The 15,908-nt window shown below is 42.4% G+C and overlaps 1 protein-coding gene across 1 annotated transcript; it reads left to right on the forward strand.

The window, feature by feature from the left end:
- On the forward strand, positions 1 to 9,468 carry LOC140194956 (uncharacterized HIT-like protein Synpcc7942_1390). The gene is made up of 5 exons (XM_072252417.1): positions 1 to 221; positions 3,861 to 4,016; positions 4,568 to 4,672; positions 4,997 to 5,069; positions 8,250 to 9,468. The coding sequence occupies exons 1-5, from the start codon at positions 117 to 119 to the stop codon at positions 8,339 to 8,341; spliced, it is 531 nt and encodes a 176-aa protein (XP_072108518.1). The 5' UTR covers positions 1 to 116; the 3' UTR covers positions 8,342 to 9,468.
- Positions 9,469 to 15,908: the final 6,440 nt, after the last annotated feature.

Below are 15,908 nucleotides of genomic sequence, written 5' to 3' on the forward strand. Positions count from 1 at the left end.
CACTAGTTCAAGCCACATGGCTTAAATTAACCAACCAGGAGCTGCTTGTGGATAAAGTGTCCGCAAAGAATGACTCGGAAGCCTGCTCGGACGTAGGAAGGGTGAAAGATTGCAGAATGAACCTGGTTGCTGCACTGGGGCGGCCCAGGGTGTTCGCTGTCCGCGGCATTCTTGGTCTGACTGCGACTTTGCTTGCTCCCAGACTCAGCGCCTGTATGGAGGTAAGGGCTGGCGCCGTGTAATTAGGATTGATATGACTGACGGCTTCCCTCCCCAATCGGGTCAAAGTGAATCACCTTCCACTCAGTCGAACCAATAGGACTGCACGTTTATCAAATGAAACGCCTAGTGTTTCGGAGTTCGGCGGCAGGGGTTGCTACTTCCTAGGGAAAATTGTGATCATCTCTTACGATTTTACTGCAGCCTTATATTTTAAATCCTTACGCGGTGCGCCTCTACTGTCATCTGCAACCTTTTGAGAGATCCCAACAATTCAAGCGTCTTGTTCACTGCAGGATTAGTTAAGATTTGGGTAACGGGAGTTTGAAAGCGAATCATAGAGTACAGCATGGAAATAGGCCGCTCGGCCATGTCATCCAGTGGACACTGTTAATCCCATGACCCTCAATGTCTAAGCGATTGAAGTGTTCGTCCAGACACATCTTTCAGTGATTTACCTTCAACTGTTCTCCCAGGCAATACATTCCAGACGCTTACCACTCTCTGTGTGGAGAGGGTTCCATCCATCCTCTCTAAATCTGGGGAATTTTTTTACTGCAGTCTGCACTATCAAGAATCAACTTTATTCACCATACACATTTACATATATTAGGAATTTGCTATGGAGTGTGGGCGTGACGTGCAACAAAAACACTCAATAAAGAATGATCTAAAATATAAAGTTAAAATATGAATATGGATTAACATACATAAATACTAGCATGCATTTACAATGTCAACAACATTATAAAAAGCAGTTTAAAGTGTTTGTAGTGTGATGGATAATAGAGGGGGTGGAGGGGGCTAATTAGTATGTTTATGATCAGATTAATTATACTTTATACTTTATTATCGCCAAACAATTAGTACTAGAACGTACTATCATCACAGCGATATTTGAATCTGTGCTTCACACTCCCTGGATTACAAATATTAAATATTAAAAATAGTTAAAATTAGTAAATATTAAAAAATTAATTTATAAAATAGAAAGTAGAAAAATGGGAAGTAAGGTAGTGCAAAAAAACTGAGAGGCAGGTCCGGATATTTGGAGGGTATGGCCCAGATCCGGGTCAGGATCCGTTCAGCAGTCTCATCACAGTTGGAAAGAAGCTGTTTCCAAATCTGGCCGTACCAGTCTTCAAGCTCCTGAACCTTCTCCTGGAGGGAAGAGGGACAAAAAGTCTGTTGGCTGGGTGGGTTGTGTCCTTAATTATCCCGGCAGCACTTCTCCAACAGCGTGCGGTGTAAAGTGAGTCCAAGGATGGGAGATTGGTTTGTGTGATGTGCTGTGCCGTGTTCATGATCTTCTGCAGCTTCTTTTGGACTTGGACAGGACAACTTCCACACCAGGTTGTGATGCACCCTAAAAGAATGCTTTCTACGGTGCATCTATAAAAATTAGTGAGGGTTTTAGGGGACAGGCCAAATTTCTTTAGTTTTCTCAGGAAGTAAAGGCGCTGGTGGGCCTTCTTGGCAGTGAACTCTGCTTGGTTGGACCAAGTCAGGTCATTTGTGATATTGACCCCGAGGAACTTAAAGATTTTGACCTGTTCCACTTGCGCACCACCAATGTAAATGGGGTCGTGCGGTCAGCTACTCCTTCTGAAGTCAACAACCAATTCCTTTGTCTTGCTGACCTTGAGGGATAGGTTATTGTCTTCGCACCATGCCACCAGGTTCTTGGTTTCCTCTATGTACTCAAACTCATCATTACCCGAGATACAGCCTACAATTGTTGTGTCATCAGCAAACTTATATATTGAGTTTGATGGAAACTTGGCCACACAATCTTGGGTGTACAGTGAGTACAGCAGGGGGCTGAGTACACAGCTTTGTGGGGCACCGGTGCTCAGAGTGATTGTGGAGGAGAGCTTGTCCCCTATTTTTACAGCCTGGATAATAATAATAATAATCCCCTATTATCTACACCACTTGTAATTTTATATACCTAAGTCATGCCCTTGCTCCAGAGAGAACACATATAGCCTCTCATGTCTTCCTCTATAAATGAACTGCTTCGTCCCAGGCAATATCCTGATGAATCTGATGAAGTTTAAAGATCAGTTTTATTTGTCAAAAATATAGTGAAATGCATTGTTTTGCACCAATGACCAACACGATTCTAAATGTGCTGGGGACAGCCCTTAAGTGTCACCATACTTCTGACACCAGCATAGCAAGCGGACAACTCAATAACCCTAACCCATACGTCTTTAGAAAGTGGACCGGAGGAAACGGGAGCGCCGGAGGAAATCTGATGGTGGGGAAGAAGCTGTTTCTGTAACATTGAATGTGGGTGGCATGGTAGCATAGTGCCAGCAACCCAGGTTCAATTCTGTAAGGAGTTTGTATGTCTTTCTGTAATGCGTGTTTTCATCCAGGTGCTGCAGTTACCTCCTACGTATGTCTTTGGAATGTACAGTTGGCATCAGTGAGTAGTGGGCATGCTATGTTGGTGCTTACAACAGGAATTCTGCAGATGCTGGAAATTCAAGCAACACACATCAAAGTTGCTGGTGAACGCAGCAGGCCAGGCAGCATCTCTAGGAAGAGGTGCCGTTGACGTTTCATGCCGAGACCCTTCGTCAGGACTCAGGGTCTCGGCCTGAAACGTCAACTGCAGCTCTTCCTAGAGATGCTGCCTGGCCTGCTGCGTTCACCAGCAACTTTGATGTGTGTTGCTATGTTGGTGCTTGATGCTTGGTGACATTTGCAGGCTGCCCAGCACAATCATTGCTGATTTGATTTGACACAAATGACACATTTCACTGTTTTGATATTTCGATTTCAGTGATAAGTAAAGCTAATCCTCATCTTTTCTTCAGGCTCCTGTACCACCTCCTTAAAGTTGAATGCAGGATTGTTGTGACACCACTCAACTAGCAGATCTAACTCACTCCTGTCTCCTCATTGCTAGCTGCGATTGTACCGACAAAGGTGGTATCATCTGTGAATTTGTAAATGCTGTTTAGGTTGTGCTTAGTTGTACACTCATGAGTGTAGAGAGAGTAGAGTAGTGGTGCAAGCACATATCCTTGAGGTGTGCCTATGTTCAATACATTTCTCCAAAAGACAAGCGTTAAGCCGTGCTAGGTCTTCAGAGTCTAGCTTGTATAGAGGTTGAGTTGCAGTTACAGTCTTTGTGTGTAGCTTTTTCTCATTGATTCCTTTGTTTTACTGTGAATGCTGGCAAGTAAATGAATGTCAGGGAAGTACATGGTCACATATTCATACTTTGATAAATAAATTTACCTTTACATTTATTTTGAACTTTGATGTTATTCACACTGGCTGAAGGGGCGCCCCTGTAACATGGTGGTTCGCACGATGCAGTTAAAGTTTGGGGCATTGGAGGCAGAGTTCATTTCCAGCATCCTCGGTAAGGAGTTTGTTTGTCCTCCCCATGAATGCACTAGTTTTCTGCGGCTGCTCCCGTTTCCTCCCACAGTACAAAGACGTACCGGTTACTAGGTTAACTGGACATTGTAAATTGTCCTGTGATTAGGCTAGGGTTAAATAGGTGAGTTGCCGGCCTTTGTGGCTCGTTGGGCTAGAGGGGCCTGTTCCGTGCTGTATTACTAAATAAGAAATAATGCCTATTAAACACATGTTAAACTTTTTTTCCTTTCCACATTTAGAAAGGCTACTGTTCATCAAACGTTGATAATAGTGAAGTGCTTAAAGCAAAGTTGGCTGACGAAGCAAGGAAGAAATATGGAAACCAACCGCCTACGTTATTCTCAAAAATTATTGATAGATCAATTTCTGCTGACATTATTTACGAAGATGATCAGGTATATTTCCATGCACTGAATTCCATTTTACTTGTATATTGAAGTGCTCCTGATGCACTTACTCATTTGAATCATGCATCCATATAATTTATATTCTAGATTCATGTTTATAGCTGATAAAGTGTGACTCGTATAGTAGCTTAACTCCTGATTCCGAGCAAGAGGGAAAACTAGCTGTAGATAGGTTAAACGAGAAGACAAGAAGTCTACTGTGCAAAAATTAGGTTGTGCACTTTGGGAAGAAGTATAGGGAAAAATATGTTCTAAATGGCAAGAGACTAGTAGATTTTGATAAAGAGAGGGATCTTGGTGTGCCAGTTCATGGGACACAGATAGTAAAATAAAGATACAACAAACAATTTGGCAGACAGATGGTATGTTAACTTTTTGCAAAAATAAGAAAGTTCTGCTGAATCTGGTGTGACCTGAGTGTAATAAACAAAATGGGAGAATTTCAAGCTAGCACATGGCAGTCAACAAAGTAACTGTTAATAATTTTTTATTGTTTGATTCTATAGTTCTGCCTAGTTACTGTATCATCTTCTTTGCAGTGCCTGTCTTTCAGAGACATAAATCCTCAGGGTCCAGTTCACTTTCTCGTGATACCCAAAGTGCCGATACCACGAATTAGTGCCACAGCAGATGATGACAAGGAGGTAAGAGAGGATGGCTGCTATATATAGAATGTAATTATGGTCACCTGTTCTTTTATTTTCTAATGTGACTTGATCCCAGATTTTGTTTGATAGAGCCTTGGGATATTTTAAGAGCACAATATAAATTGCATATTGTAATATAAATGTTGATGGCAAACAATGTGAATATTAAATTTAAGGAGGAATTAAAAGATGCAGACTACAGCAAGGAAGTAAACGTAGATTTGAAGTCACCTTTGCATTGTTAGAACATTTATGAATTAGGTTGATCAAACGGAAGCATTTTGATTGTGATTTAAACTTTATTTTTCATTGTACAAACAGCTGCTGGGACATTTGTTGATAGTGGCTAAAAATCTTGCGAAGAAAGAAGGGCTCACAGATGGCTACAGAGTGGGTAAGTCTGCGAAAGTTGTATGAGTAGATGGAAATGTTATTAACATTTTCTAATTGAAGGAATGAGTAAGATAGTATTTTCATATGTAATAAGATTAAGGACCATCATGATGTGCTTGGGTCAGAGCTAGTGATAGGTATACCTTCCTGCACCATGGACCCAAGCTTCCCCATCATCAGTGACATCTTCAACATGTGATGCCTCAAGAAGGTGACATGCATCATTAGGGACCCTCTTCATTCAGGACATGGCCTCGTCTCTTTGCCACCTCCATGGCAGAAGCAGGTTTACCTAACACACACACTCCCAATATTTTAAGAACAGCTTCTTCCTCTCTGCCATCAGATTTCTGAATGGACCATGAACCCATGAACAAAATCTCACCTTTTAATCTCTTTTTGCACCGCTGTAAAAAAAAATATTTCTTAACGTGTTGCACTGTACTGCTGTAGCAACATAACACATTTCACAACATCATCATCATCATCATCATGGCTCCGTCTGTCTAAGTAGACAACGGAGACGTCCGTCCGGGGCGCAGACCTGGGCGATCAATATGGAGATCCTGGGCTGCCCAGACATCAAGATCCCCCTCTCGGCCTGGCGGACGTGGTCCAAAGGAATGCGAAGCAGTACATTTGGCATCAGCTTGGCTGCAGGAGCTGCCGGGAGGTGACGTGATACGTCATCCAACCGCCTTAGGGGCTTCACTCCGGATTTGTGTAGGGTTTACTCCTTAGCCTTCTCTTCTCCCGAAGATACCCACAAGGCAGTGGGATCCGTAACCCTGGATAGGGACCCATACCGGATACCGTCAGCCGGAGCCAGCTGAGCCCAGGACTCGTGTAAGGCAGGGTCGTCACGCCCTGTAGTAGTGACATATGGAGCCACTACCCACTGACATATGTTTCACAACGTATATCAGTGATAATAAGCCTGAATCTGATTCTCATTCTGAAGAAGTCACTGCTTAGCAAAAACAGATCCAGACTGCCTCAGAGAGGCAGTAGCATGCCTGGACTGCAGAGTAGTACGGTGTGGACATACTAACAACTTCGTTAAACATTTTAATATTTTGTTAAACATGTAACACATTTTCTGATTTTTAGCTGAAATTGCAAACTTTACATTAATGTTTCATGGGCATTCTTGAACCTTGTACTTTGCAGATATCTATACGTAGTTGATTATTAACAGGCAACATGAGGTGCTGCCAAATGACCCCAGCCTTCTCCAAGTTTGCATAATTCTTTGAAGCATCCAGCACAGAGATTTATCTCCTTTTTCACCAGTGGGACTGCCTCAAATATCTAAAATACAATATGAACATATTGTTGTATTTTATAAAGCCATTGTAGTTGTCAGAGAAATACATTGATTATGTCCAGGTTTCTTGATGTGATATTCGTTGTGCTGAATCTCACCTGGAAACAGTTGAAGTGTCTTTTTGGCAGAGATCATGATTTTGCAAAAGAGGTTCTTAGGGAATTTGCCTGTGGGAGGGAGGTATGATGGGTCATGGGCATTGTTGATCTGTTTGGAAGTTTGGTTGATACCTGAACTTGGCAAAACGTTTGCAGATGTTTCGGCTCCAATCGAGAAGCCATCATCAGTGTACAGTTGAGGGTGTTGTCTCCTCAGAATGCCGGCTTATATACTCCTCTGGGATACGGATGGATATTGATTACATGTCGTGATCTGATTGGCTAGCGAGCAGAAGGCACGACTCACTCTCACTAGTATCAGCTCATGATGGTGAAGAAGGAAACCATTTCAACTGGATGACTGCCAAAGTCTTGATTCAAAGCAAGAACAAGAAAAGAACAAGAATTTCTCAAAGCATGGTTTTCTACAGAAGGATCCGTCAACAAACACATCAACATATAAATCTGGTAATATGAACCCTTACACAGAAAATAGAAACAACGTCAACAATCAACGAATCGCCAGTTTTCAACGGACCTCCCTCGAAGCTAGCCAACCAGAATCTTCTACTGCTAAACTGTTCACAGTATTTTAAACCAGCCAACCAGATCACAACATCTAATCAATATCCATCTGGACCCTGGAGGAGTATATAAGCTGGCATTCTGAGGAGACAACACCCTGATGATGGCTTCTCGATTGGAGCCGAAACATCTGCAAACATTTTGCCAAGCTCGGTGATCAACCAAACTTCCAAATAGCCAACCTGAGCTACCAGCATCCCGCAGTTGTTAATCTGTGCCAGTGGGTCAGGATCAGTTGGTCCATTTAGACTGCTTTACTAGTCCCATCATCTCGCATAGGCCTTGAAAGCTCTCCTATCCATGTACTTATCTAGATGGCTTTTAAATGTTGCTAATGAGCCTACCTCAACCAAAATTCTGACAGCTCATTTTAAATACACACCTCCCCCCCCACGTGAAGAAGATGCCCCGATGTCCCTTTTAAATCTCTTCACTTCTGACCTTAAACCTATACCCTACCACAGTGTTATGTTTTTCCCCAGAGAAATACATCAATGACCATTCCCAAGTATTGCTGGAGAACCCAGTCCCTCCTGTCTTGGGACTCCCAGGACATTATCGTACACCCATGACACCACTAGTCAGATACTTCTATCATTGTCTGTAAACACCATGGTGCAATATACTGCATGGTGAAAACACCTGGACATGCAAGTGAATGATGAGCAGTTGAGTGAGTCAGAGAGGGTATCAAACAGCTGTAAACTAGGCTGAGAAAAAAAAATTATGAATTCCACTTGCTTCTATACCTGGACAAAAGTATTATTAGAATGATCTATTGGTTATTTTTTACTTATTCGTAGAGTCATAGTCATTGAGCACACAGCACAGAAAGAGATCCTTCAGCCCATGTAATTCATGCTGAACTCTTAGTCTGCCTAGTCCCATCAACTGGCACCTGAACCATAGCCCTCCACACCCTTCCCATCCATGTACTTTTTCAAACCTCCATGAAATGCTGAAATTGAATCCACATCCAAACTTCTGCTGGCAGCTTGTTTCCACATTCTCATCACCCTCTGAGTGAAGATGTTTCCATTGGGTTCTTCTTAAACATTTCACCTTTTACCCTTAACCTGTGACTTCTAGTTCTAGATTCACCCAACCTCAGTGGAAGTAGCAATCTCAGTTGTTGGTGGGTCTTCTTACAACATACTTTTTCTCTTCATAGTGATTAACGATGGGAAGAATGGAGCACAGTCTGTGTACCATTTACACATCCATGTGATTGGAGGTCGTCAGATGGGCTGGCCTCCTGGTTAGAAGAATGTGCGACAGAACTGGTCTCCTGTCACTGCGATCTGAGTTAGTCCTTTAATCTCTTAAATATTTTATTGGATTCACTTCTTATGCAAATAAGTATCTGAGCAGATTAAAAGACACTCTTTACAAAAATACTGAAATTGATTTTAAAAATGTTGTTCTCATATGTTTTATCACTTTGTAACAGCAATCCTGTTGCTATTGTGACAGGGTCTTGAATTACCGCTGTGAACTGTACTCGTTTACCCCTATTAGCTGCTTTTGAAAAGAGAGAGAGAGAGAGAGAGAGTTATTTAACATCGATATCTTGTTTTGAAGAGAGAGAGAGAGAGAGACGAAGACTAACTGTTGGACTGTCACTTTAAGGCACTGGAAGTAACTTTTGGATTTCTGCTGAGTTGGAGAGAGAGATGGCACCGAGCAGCTCATAAGTTGCTATGGTAACCGAGGGCGGTTATTTAATGGACAATGGATGTTATGACTTTTTCGGCAGCGTGTTGATACTTCCCAAGGACGTGGCATGCTGGTGTATTTCTTACACAGAGAAGGGACGGAGGAGTTATTTGAATGACAGCTGGTATCCAGTACGATGAGATAAATAGGAGGTCAGATGATATAGACCTCAGACACATATTTCAGACACTGAATGAGCTTTGTTGTGCCTGCAGAGAAAGTGAGTTTTTGGAGGATCTTGCAGTGAAAAGGAAAGGGGTTGACTGGTGGGGATTTGTCCACATGTCCACCCTCGCCTGGGTGATAGCTCCACCACAGAAAACCGGTCCCCTTTGTTGTGGTCACAGTTGGTGACTTTTTAAAGGATTTCGGAGGACAACGAAAAGATCAATGGTGTCAGCTCATGTGAAGACTCAAATCTCTCCCTCTCTCTCTTTCTCTCTCCATCACTATTCAATACCACGAACTGAACTGAACTGAACTTTACTCATCATCGTAAGACTGTATCTTTTTACCCCTAGACTTAAAGAAGCTGGGTTTTTCATACATATGTTTCCACACTTACTGATATACTTACTTATATATATCTATAGTCATTGCTAACCTGTTTGATTTATCTACATTTATATTACTGTATTGAGTAGTTGCTAATAAATATTATTAGTTTATAGCAATACTGAACTCCAAAGTGTTTTCCATCTCTGCTGGTTCTTTATTCCCGTCACGGGGTACGTGACACCATTACATTTAAAGCTACATAATTACCAACCCTTCAAGTTTTTGTAGGTTTAAGAAATACAATAAAATAACATCCAGAAAATTAGAGATTTGAAAATGGGGGCACACTTGTCCACAGTTAGAACAACACCCTCTTCTTAAGTTATCCCAAAGCTGTATTCTCACCTTGTGTATGAATGTTTCAGACAAGCAAGAAAGAATCAGCAATAGAATGATCGTTGTCTGATATAATCCAATAGATGTCATAAACTTTCAAGTCTTGAAGAAGAGACTCAGCCAGAAACGTTGACCGTTTATTCATTTCCATTGATGCCGCCTGACCTGCTGAGTTCCTCCAGCATTTTGTGTGCACTACTTTAGATTTCCGGCATCTGCAGAATTTCCTGTATTTATGGAAAGCATGTACATCCTTACTGGAGAGATGATGCCAGCCAAGGAGGCAGGAAGCAATAGACAGAGCATGCCAGCAACCTTATAATGGAGTCAAGTTACTCTATTAAACACCTGAAGCCATACAGGACTTCCTCATCACAAGACAGTTTGCCAATATTATTTTGCTACAAATATCCACAGGCAATTGTGTCTGCTCTTAACAAGGTCAAATGGCAGAGCAAGGGAGAGAAAAACTGCACTCCCTGAAATGCCGTGAACCAGCTCGGAACCTGAAGGCAGATGGCCAAAAACTGTAATGGGACTGTGCTGTAATGGGACTGTGCTGTAATATCTGAAGCCTGAAAACAACCTTGCATTGCTCTGTCTATGCATGGCTCAAGGATGGACCATGCACAGTTTGGAATTGAGCAGAGGTGAACTCATGAGCTCAGCCTTGTGGCCATCCATGGAAAGTTTTTTAAGTTTGCTGATTGACACCAAAAACAATGAGTTCATAGAACATAGAATAGTACAGCACAGTACAGGCCCTTTGGCCCACATTGTTGTGCCGACCCTTAAACCCTGCCTCCCATATAACCCCCCACCTTAAATTCCTCCATATACCTGTCTAATAGTCTCTTAAATTTCACTAGTGTATCTGCTTCCACCACTGACTCAGGCAGTGCATTCCACACACCAACCACTCTCTGAGTAAAAAACCTTCCTCTAATATCCCCCTTGAACTTCCCACTCCTTACCTTAAAGCCATGTCCCCTTGTATTGAGCAGTGGTGCCATGGGGAAAAGGCGCTGGCTATCCACTCTATCTTAAAATAACTCTAAATTGCTCTTGTCCCAAAACAATGTCCCAGTGATAAAGAATAAAACAAAGTCCTTGTTAAGTCTGTAATAAAATCTCAAATTTAGGTCCTGATTATGGACCATTTAGGATTTGTTGTTGCATTTTACATTTGAACTCTCCATTGATAATGCTGAGGAAAGTCACAAGCCTGCAAGTCTTCACAGGCGGAGGACACACTATAGAATGAAATGTATGTGGAAGATAATCAGCTGAATAACTGTAACAACCGCATCTCATGCTTAGTGTTTCTTTCATGAAATGTCAGCAATAGATTGGATTCCAGTTGAAATGGTACCACCACTTTGTATTAACTTCAAAGGCATGTTAAAATGAAAATCAAAAATAACTGCATTACTCTTGCTGTAAAGATAAAAGAATTGATTAAATCATATTGAATGAGGTGTTACTGAGTCTTTAATGGAATGCTAAGCCTGAACGACCCCTCCAGCCCTGAAAATCTAATGTATGATATATGTGGAGTTAGTATATGAAATATGAAGGTTTAAAAAATACTAGAACAGGACACCACGCATTACTGGAGGATTGCATTCCCAGAAAACGGTCTACGTTGAGATATTTTTGTAAAAGCTGTGTCGTCTGTACATGCATTGAAAAAATGCCAGTTGCAAAAAATGAACTTTCTGCTCTTTTTTTGCATGTAAATTCTGTTGAGCAAAGTTAATTCCATACCTTAATTTTTTTAGGTAAAGATTTGTAAAATCTATAGGGATGAATCTCCGTTACCCAATGGCTGCTACATGGCGGTAGGCCATCTGCACGTGTACTTCATGGACGGCACAGTGGTACATCTATCTGGTTGAGCTGCCGCCTTACAGCGCTGTAGACCTTTGCTTGTATTGAGTTTGTACGCTCCCACATCCAGAACGTGTGCATGTTGAATAGGTTAATTGGCCACAGTACTTAGATGAGCAACAGAATCTGGGAGGAGGTGAAGGGAAAGAAAAGAAAATTAGCTTTGCTTGCCACATATACACTCACTGGCCACTTTATTAGGTACACCTGTACAGCTTGTTAATGCAAATATCTAATCAGCAAATCATGGGCCAGCAACTCAGTGTATAAAAGCATGCAGACATGGTCAAGAGGTTCAGTTGTTCTGATCAAACCTCAAAATGAGCATGAGATAAGATCTAAGTGACTGATTAATTGTTGGTATCAGATGAGGTAGTTTGTGTATCTCAGAAACTGCTGATATCCTGAGATTTTCATGCACATCTGTCTCTAGAGTTTACAGAGAAGGGTGTGAAAAGCAAAAAAAAAACATCCTGTGAGTGGCAGTTCTGTGGGCAGAAGATGCCTTGTTAATGGAAGAGGTCAGAGGAGAATGGTCAGACTGATTCAAGCTGATAGGAAGGTGATAGTAACACAAATAACCACGCAATACAACTATAGTGCACAGAAAAGCATCTCTGAATGCACAACATGCTGAAGCCTTGAAATGGACGGGCTACAGCAACAGAAGACCACACTGGGTTCCACGCCTGTACCCAGTAAAGTGGGCACTGCATGTACAATGAATCATACAGTGAAATGCATCATTTTGTGTCAATGTCCAACACAATCCGAGGATTGAGCTGGGTAGGTTGCAGGCATCACTGCACTTCTGGCACCAACATACATGTCTGCATGTTACTAACCCTAACCCTAACCATATGTGTTTGGAATGTGGGAGGAAACTGGAGCACATGGAGGAAACCCCCGGGGTCATGGGGAGGACGTGCGAACTCCTTACAGACAGTGGCAGGAATTTAACCCCGGTTGGTGGTCTCTGGGATTGTCAAGCGATTGCACTAACTGCTACACTACAATGCAGTGCCGAAAGTAGGGAGAATAGAATGAGATTAATGTAGGATTATTGTAAATGAGTAGTTGATGGCCAATGCAGACTTGTTGAGCTGAAGAGGCTGTTTCTGTGGTGTACTTCTCTCTGAATCTATGTAGAAACTTTAAGGCATCCTAACAGGGGTGCCTACTGAGCTGGGGGAGGGGTGGGTGGGGAGAGAAAGTTTCAGCTGGACCATCGGCTGGTTTGGACAGCTGGAACAGCTTATATTGAGCAAGTGGGTTGGGGAGGGGGATGTGGTGGATAACATTGGCATTCTGCTGTGTGTAAGGCAGTGGTGGTGGAGGGAGATGGCAGATCACAGCTCAGGGTAGGGTGTAGGAGGCAGGCACTTTAGAAGAAAAGGGAGGTTAGTGACCAGATTGGGATTGAAGGAATTGAAATGTCGACAGCGCAGAAGAAGGTGGAATGGATTGTCAGAAAATTATGGGTGTGACATAGTGGATCGGCAAATTAAACTTATGTGATTGGGATCAATGCGGGGGTGGGGGGGGTAGGGGGGAGTCATTCAGCAGGACTCAGTCCGAAACGTCGACTTTACTTTTTTCCATAGATGCTGACTGGCCTGCTGAGCATTCTGTGTGTGTTGCTCTGACATGATAACTGAATCAGAAGTACTGGGGTGGCTCAAACCCAGAAGTGGAGTTCGTTATTGAATTCCAAAAGTTGGGGGGGGGCAGTGCATAGCCACATCAACAATGTTGAAATTGAGAAGACTGCATGTTGAGAACATCCTCAGTAATCTGTCCTGATCCAACCATATTGATATCACAGCCAAGAATGCTCAAGAGGCTATAGACAACCCCTACCAATTTTTATTAATGCACCATAGAAAATATACTATCTGGATACATAACGGTTTGGTCTGGTAACAGCTCTGTATGTGAGAATTGTAGACACAGCACAGCACACCAGAAATCAGCCTTCCCTCTATGGACTCTGTCTATACTTCCCACTGCCTCAGTAAAGTAACCAGCATAATCAAAGACCCTACTCACCCAGACATTCTCTCTTCTCCCCTCTCCCATCGGGCAGAAGATACATTAACATGTACCACCAGGCTCAAGGACCGCTTCTATCCCACGCTCAGAATCTTGAACTGACCTCTTGTACAATAAAATGAATAATTGACCACACAGTCTGCCTCATTATGATCTTGCGCTTTGTTTACTTGCATTTTCTCTGTAGCTTTTTCACTTCATTCTGCTTTGTAACTGTGTTACCTTGTTCTACATCAATGATTTGATCTGTATGAACACTATGCAAGAGAACCTTTTCATTGAATTTTAGCACTTTTAGCACTTGTGACAATAACATACCAATACCAAGCCAAATTTCCAGGTGACCAAAGACAACTAGAAGAGAAATCCACTCCATGGCCACTTTATTAGGTATATGTTTGAGTATCTCTGAAACATAGAACATAGAAAATAGGTGCAGGAGTAGGCCATTCGGCCCTTCAAGCCTGCACTGCCATTCAGTATGATCATGGCTGATCATCCAACTCAGAACCCTGTACCTGCCTTCTTTCCATACCCCCTGATCCCTTTAGCCATAAGGAGCATATCTAACTCCCTATTAAATATAGCCAATGAACTGGCCTCAACTGTTTCCTGTGGCAGAGAATTCCACAGATTCACCACTCTCTGTGTGAAGTTTTTCCTCATCTCGGTCCTAAAAGGCTTCCCCTTTACCCTCAGACTGTGACCCCTCGTTCTGGACTTCCCCAACATCGGGAACAATCTTCCTGCATCTAGCCTGTCCAATCCCTTTAGCATTTTATACGTTTTAATAAGGTTCCCCCTCAATGTTCTAAATTCCAGCGAGTATAAACCTAGTCAACGCAGTCTTTCCTCATATGAAAGTCCTGCCATCCCAGGAATCAATCTGGTGAACCTTCTTTGTACTCCCTCTATGGCAAGAATGTCTTTCCTCAGATTAGGGGACCAAAACTGTACACAATACTCCAGGTGTGGTCTCACCAAGGCCTTGTACAACTGCAGTAGAACCTCCCTGCTCCTGTACTTGAATCCTCTTGCTATGAATGCCAGCATACCATTCACTTTTTTCACCGCCTGCTGTACCTGCATGCCCACTTTCAATGACTGGTGTACAATGACACCCAGGTCTCTTTGCACCTCCCCTTTTCCTAATCGGCCACCATTCAGATAATTTGTTATCCTGTTCTTGCCACCAAAGTGGATAACCTCACATTTATCCACATTAAATTGCATCTGCCATGAGTTTGCCCACTCACCTAACCAAGTCATCCTGCATCCTCTTAGTATCCTCCTTACAGCTAACACTGCCGACCAGCTTCGTGTCATCCGCAAACTTGGAGATGCTGCATTTAATTCCCTCGTCTAAGTCATTAATATATATTGTAAACAACTGGGGTCCCAGCACTGAGCCTTGCGGTACCCCACTAGTCACTGCCTGTCATTCTGAAAAGGTCCCGTTTATTCCCACTCTTTGCTTTCTGTTTGCCAACCAATTCTCTATCCACATCAATACCTTACCCCCAATACCGTGTGCTTTAAGTTTGCACACTAATTTCCTGTGTGGGACCTTGTCAAAAGCCTTTTGAAAATCCAAATATACCACTTCCACTGGTTCTCCCCTGTCCACTCTACTAGTTACATCCTCAAAAAATTCTATGAGATTCGTCAGACATGATTTTCCTTTCACAAATCCATGCTGACTTTGTCCGATGATTTCACCGCTTTCCAAATGTGCTGTTATCACATCTTTGATAACTGACTCTGGCATTTTCCCCACTACTGATGTCAGGCTAACCGGTCTATAATTCCCAGGTTTCTCGCTCCCTCCCTTTTTAAAAAGTGGGGTTACATTAGCCACCCTCCAATTCTCAGGAACTAATCCAGAATCTAAAGAGTTTTGAAAAATTATCACTAATGCATCCATTATCTCTTGGGCTACTTCCTTAAGCACTCTGGGATGCAGACCATCTGGCCCTGGGGATTTATCTGCCTTTAATCCCTTCAATTTACCTAACACCACTTCCCTACTAACATGTATTTCCTTCAGTTCCTCAATCTCACTAGACCCTCGGTCCCCTATTATTTCTGGAAGATTATTTATGTCCTCCTTAGTGAAGACAGAACCAAAGCAGTTATTCAATTGGTCTGCCATGTCCTTGTTCCCCATGATCAATTCACCTGTTTCTGACTGTAAGGGACCTATATTTGTCTTAACCAATCTTTTCTTTTACACATATGTATAAAAGCTTTTACAGTCAGTTTTTATGTTCCCTGCCAG

Source organism: Mobula birostris, chromosome 3 (genome assembly GCF_030028105.1).
Source record: "Mobula birostris isolate sMobBir1 chromosome 3, sMobBir1.hap1, whole genome shotgun sequence".
In the NCBI taxonomy this organism is placed as follows: Eukaryota; Metazoa; Chordata; class Chondrichthyes; order Myliobatiformes; family Myliobatidae; genus Mobula; species Mobula birostris.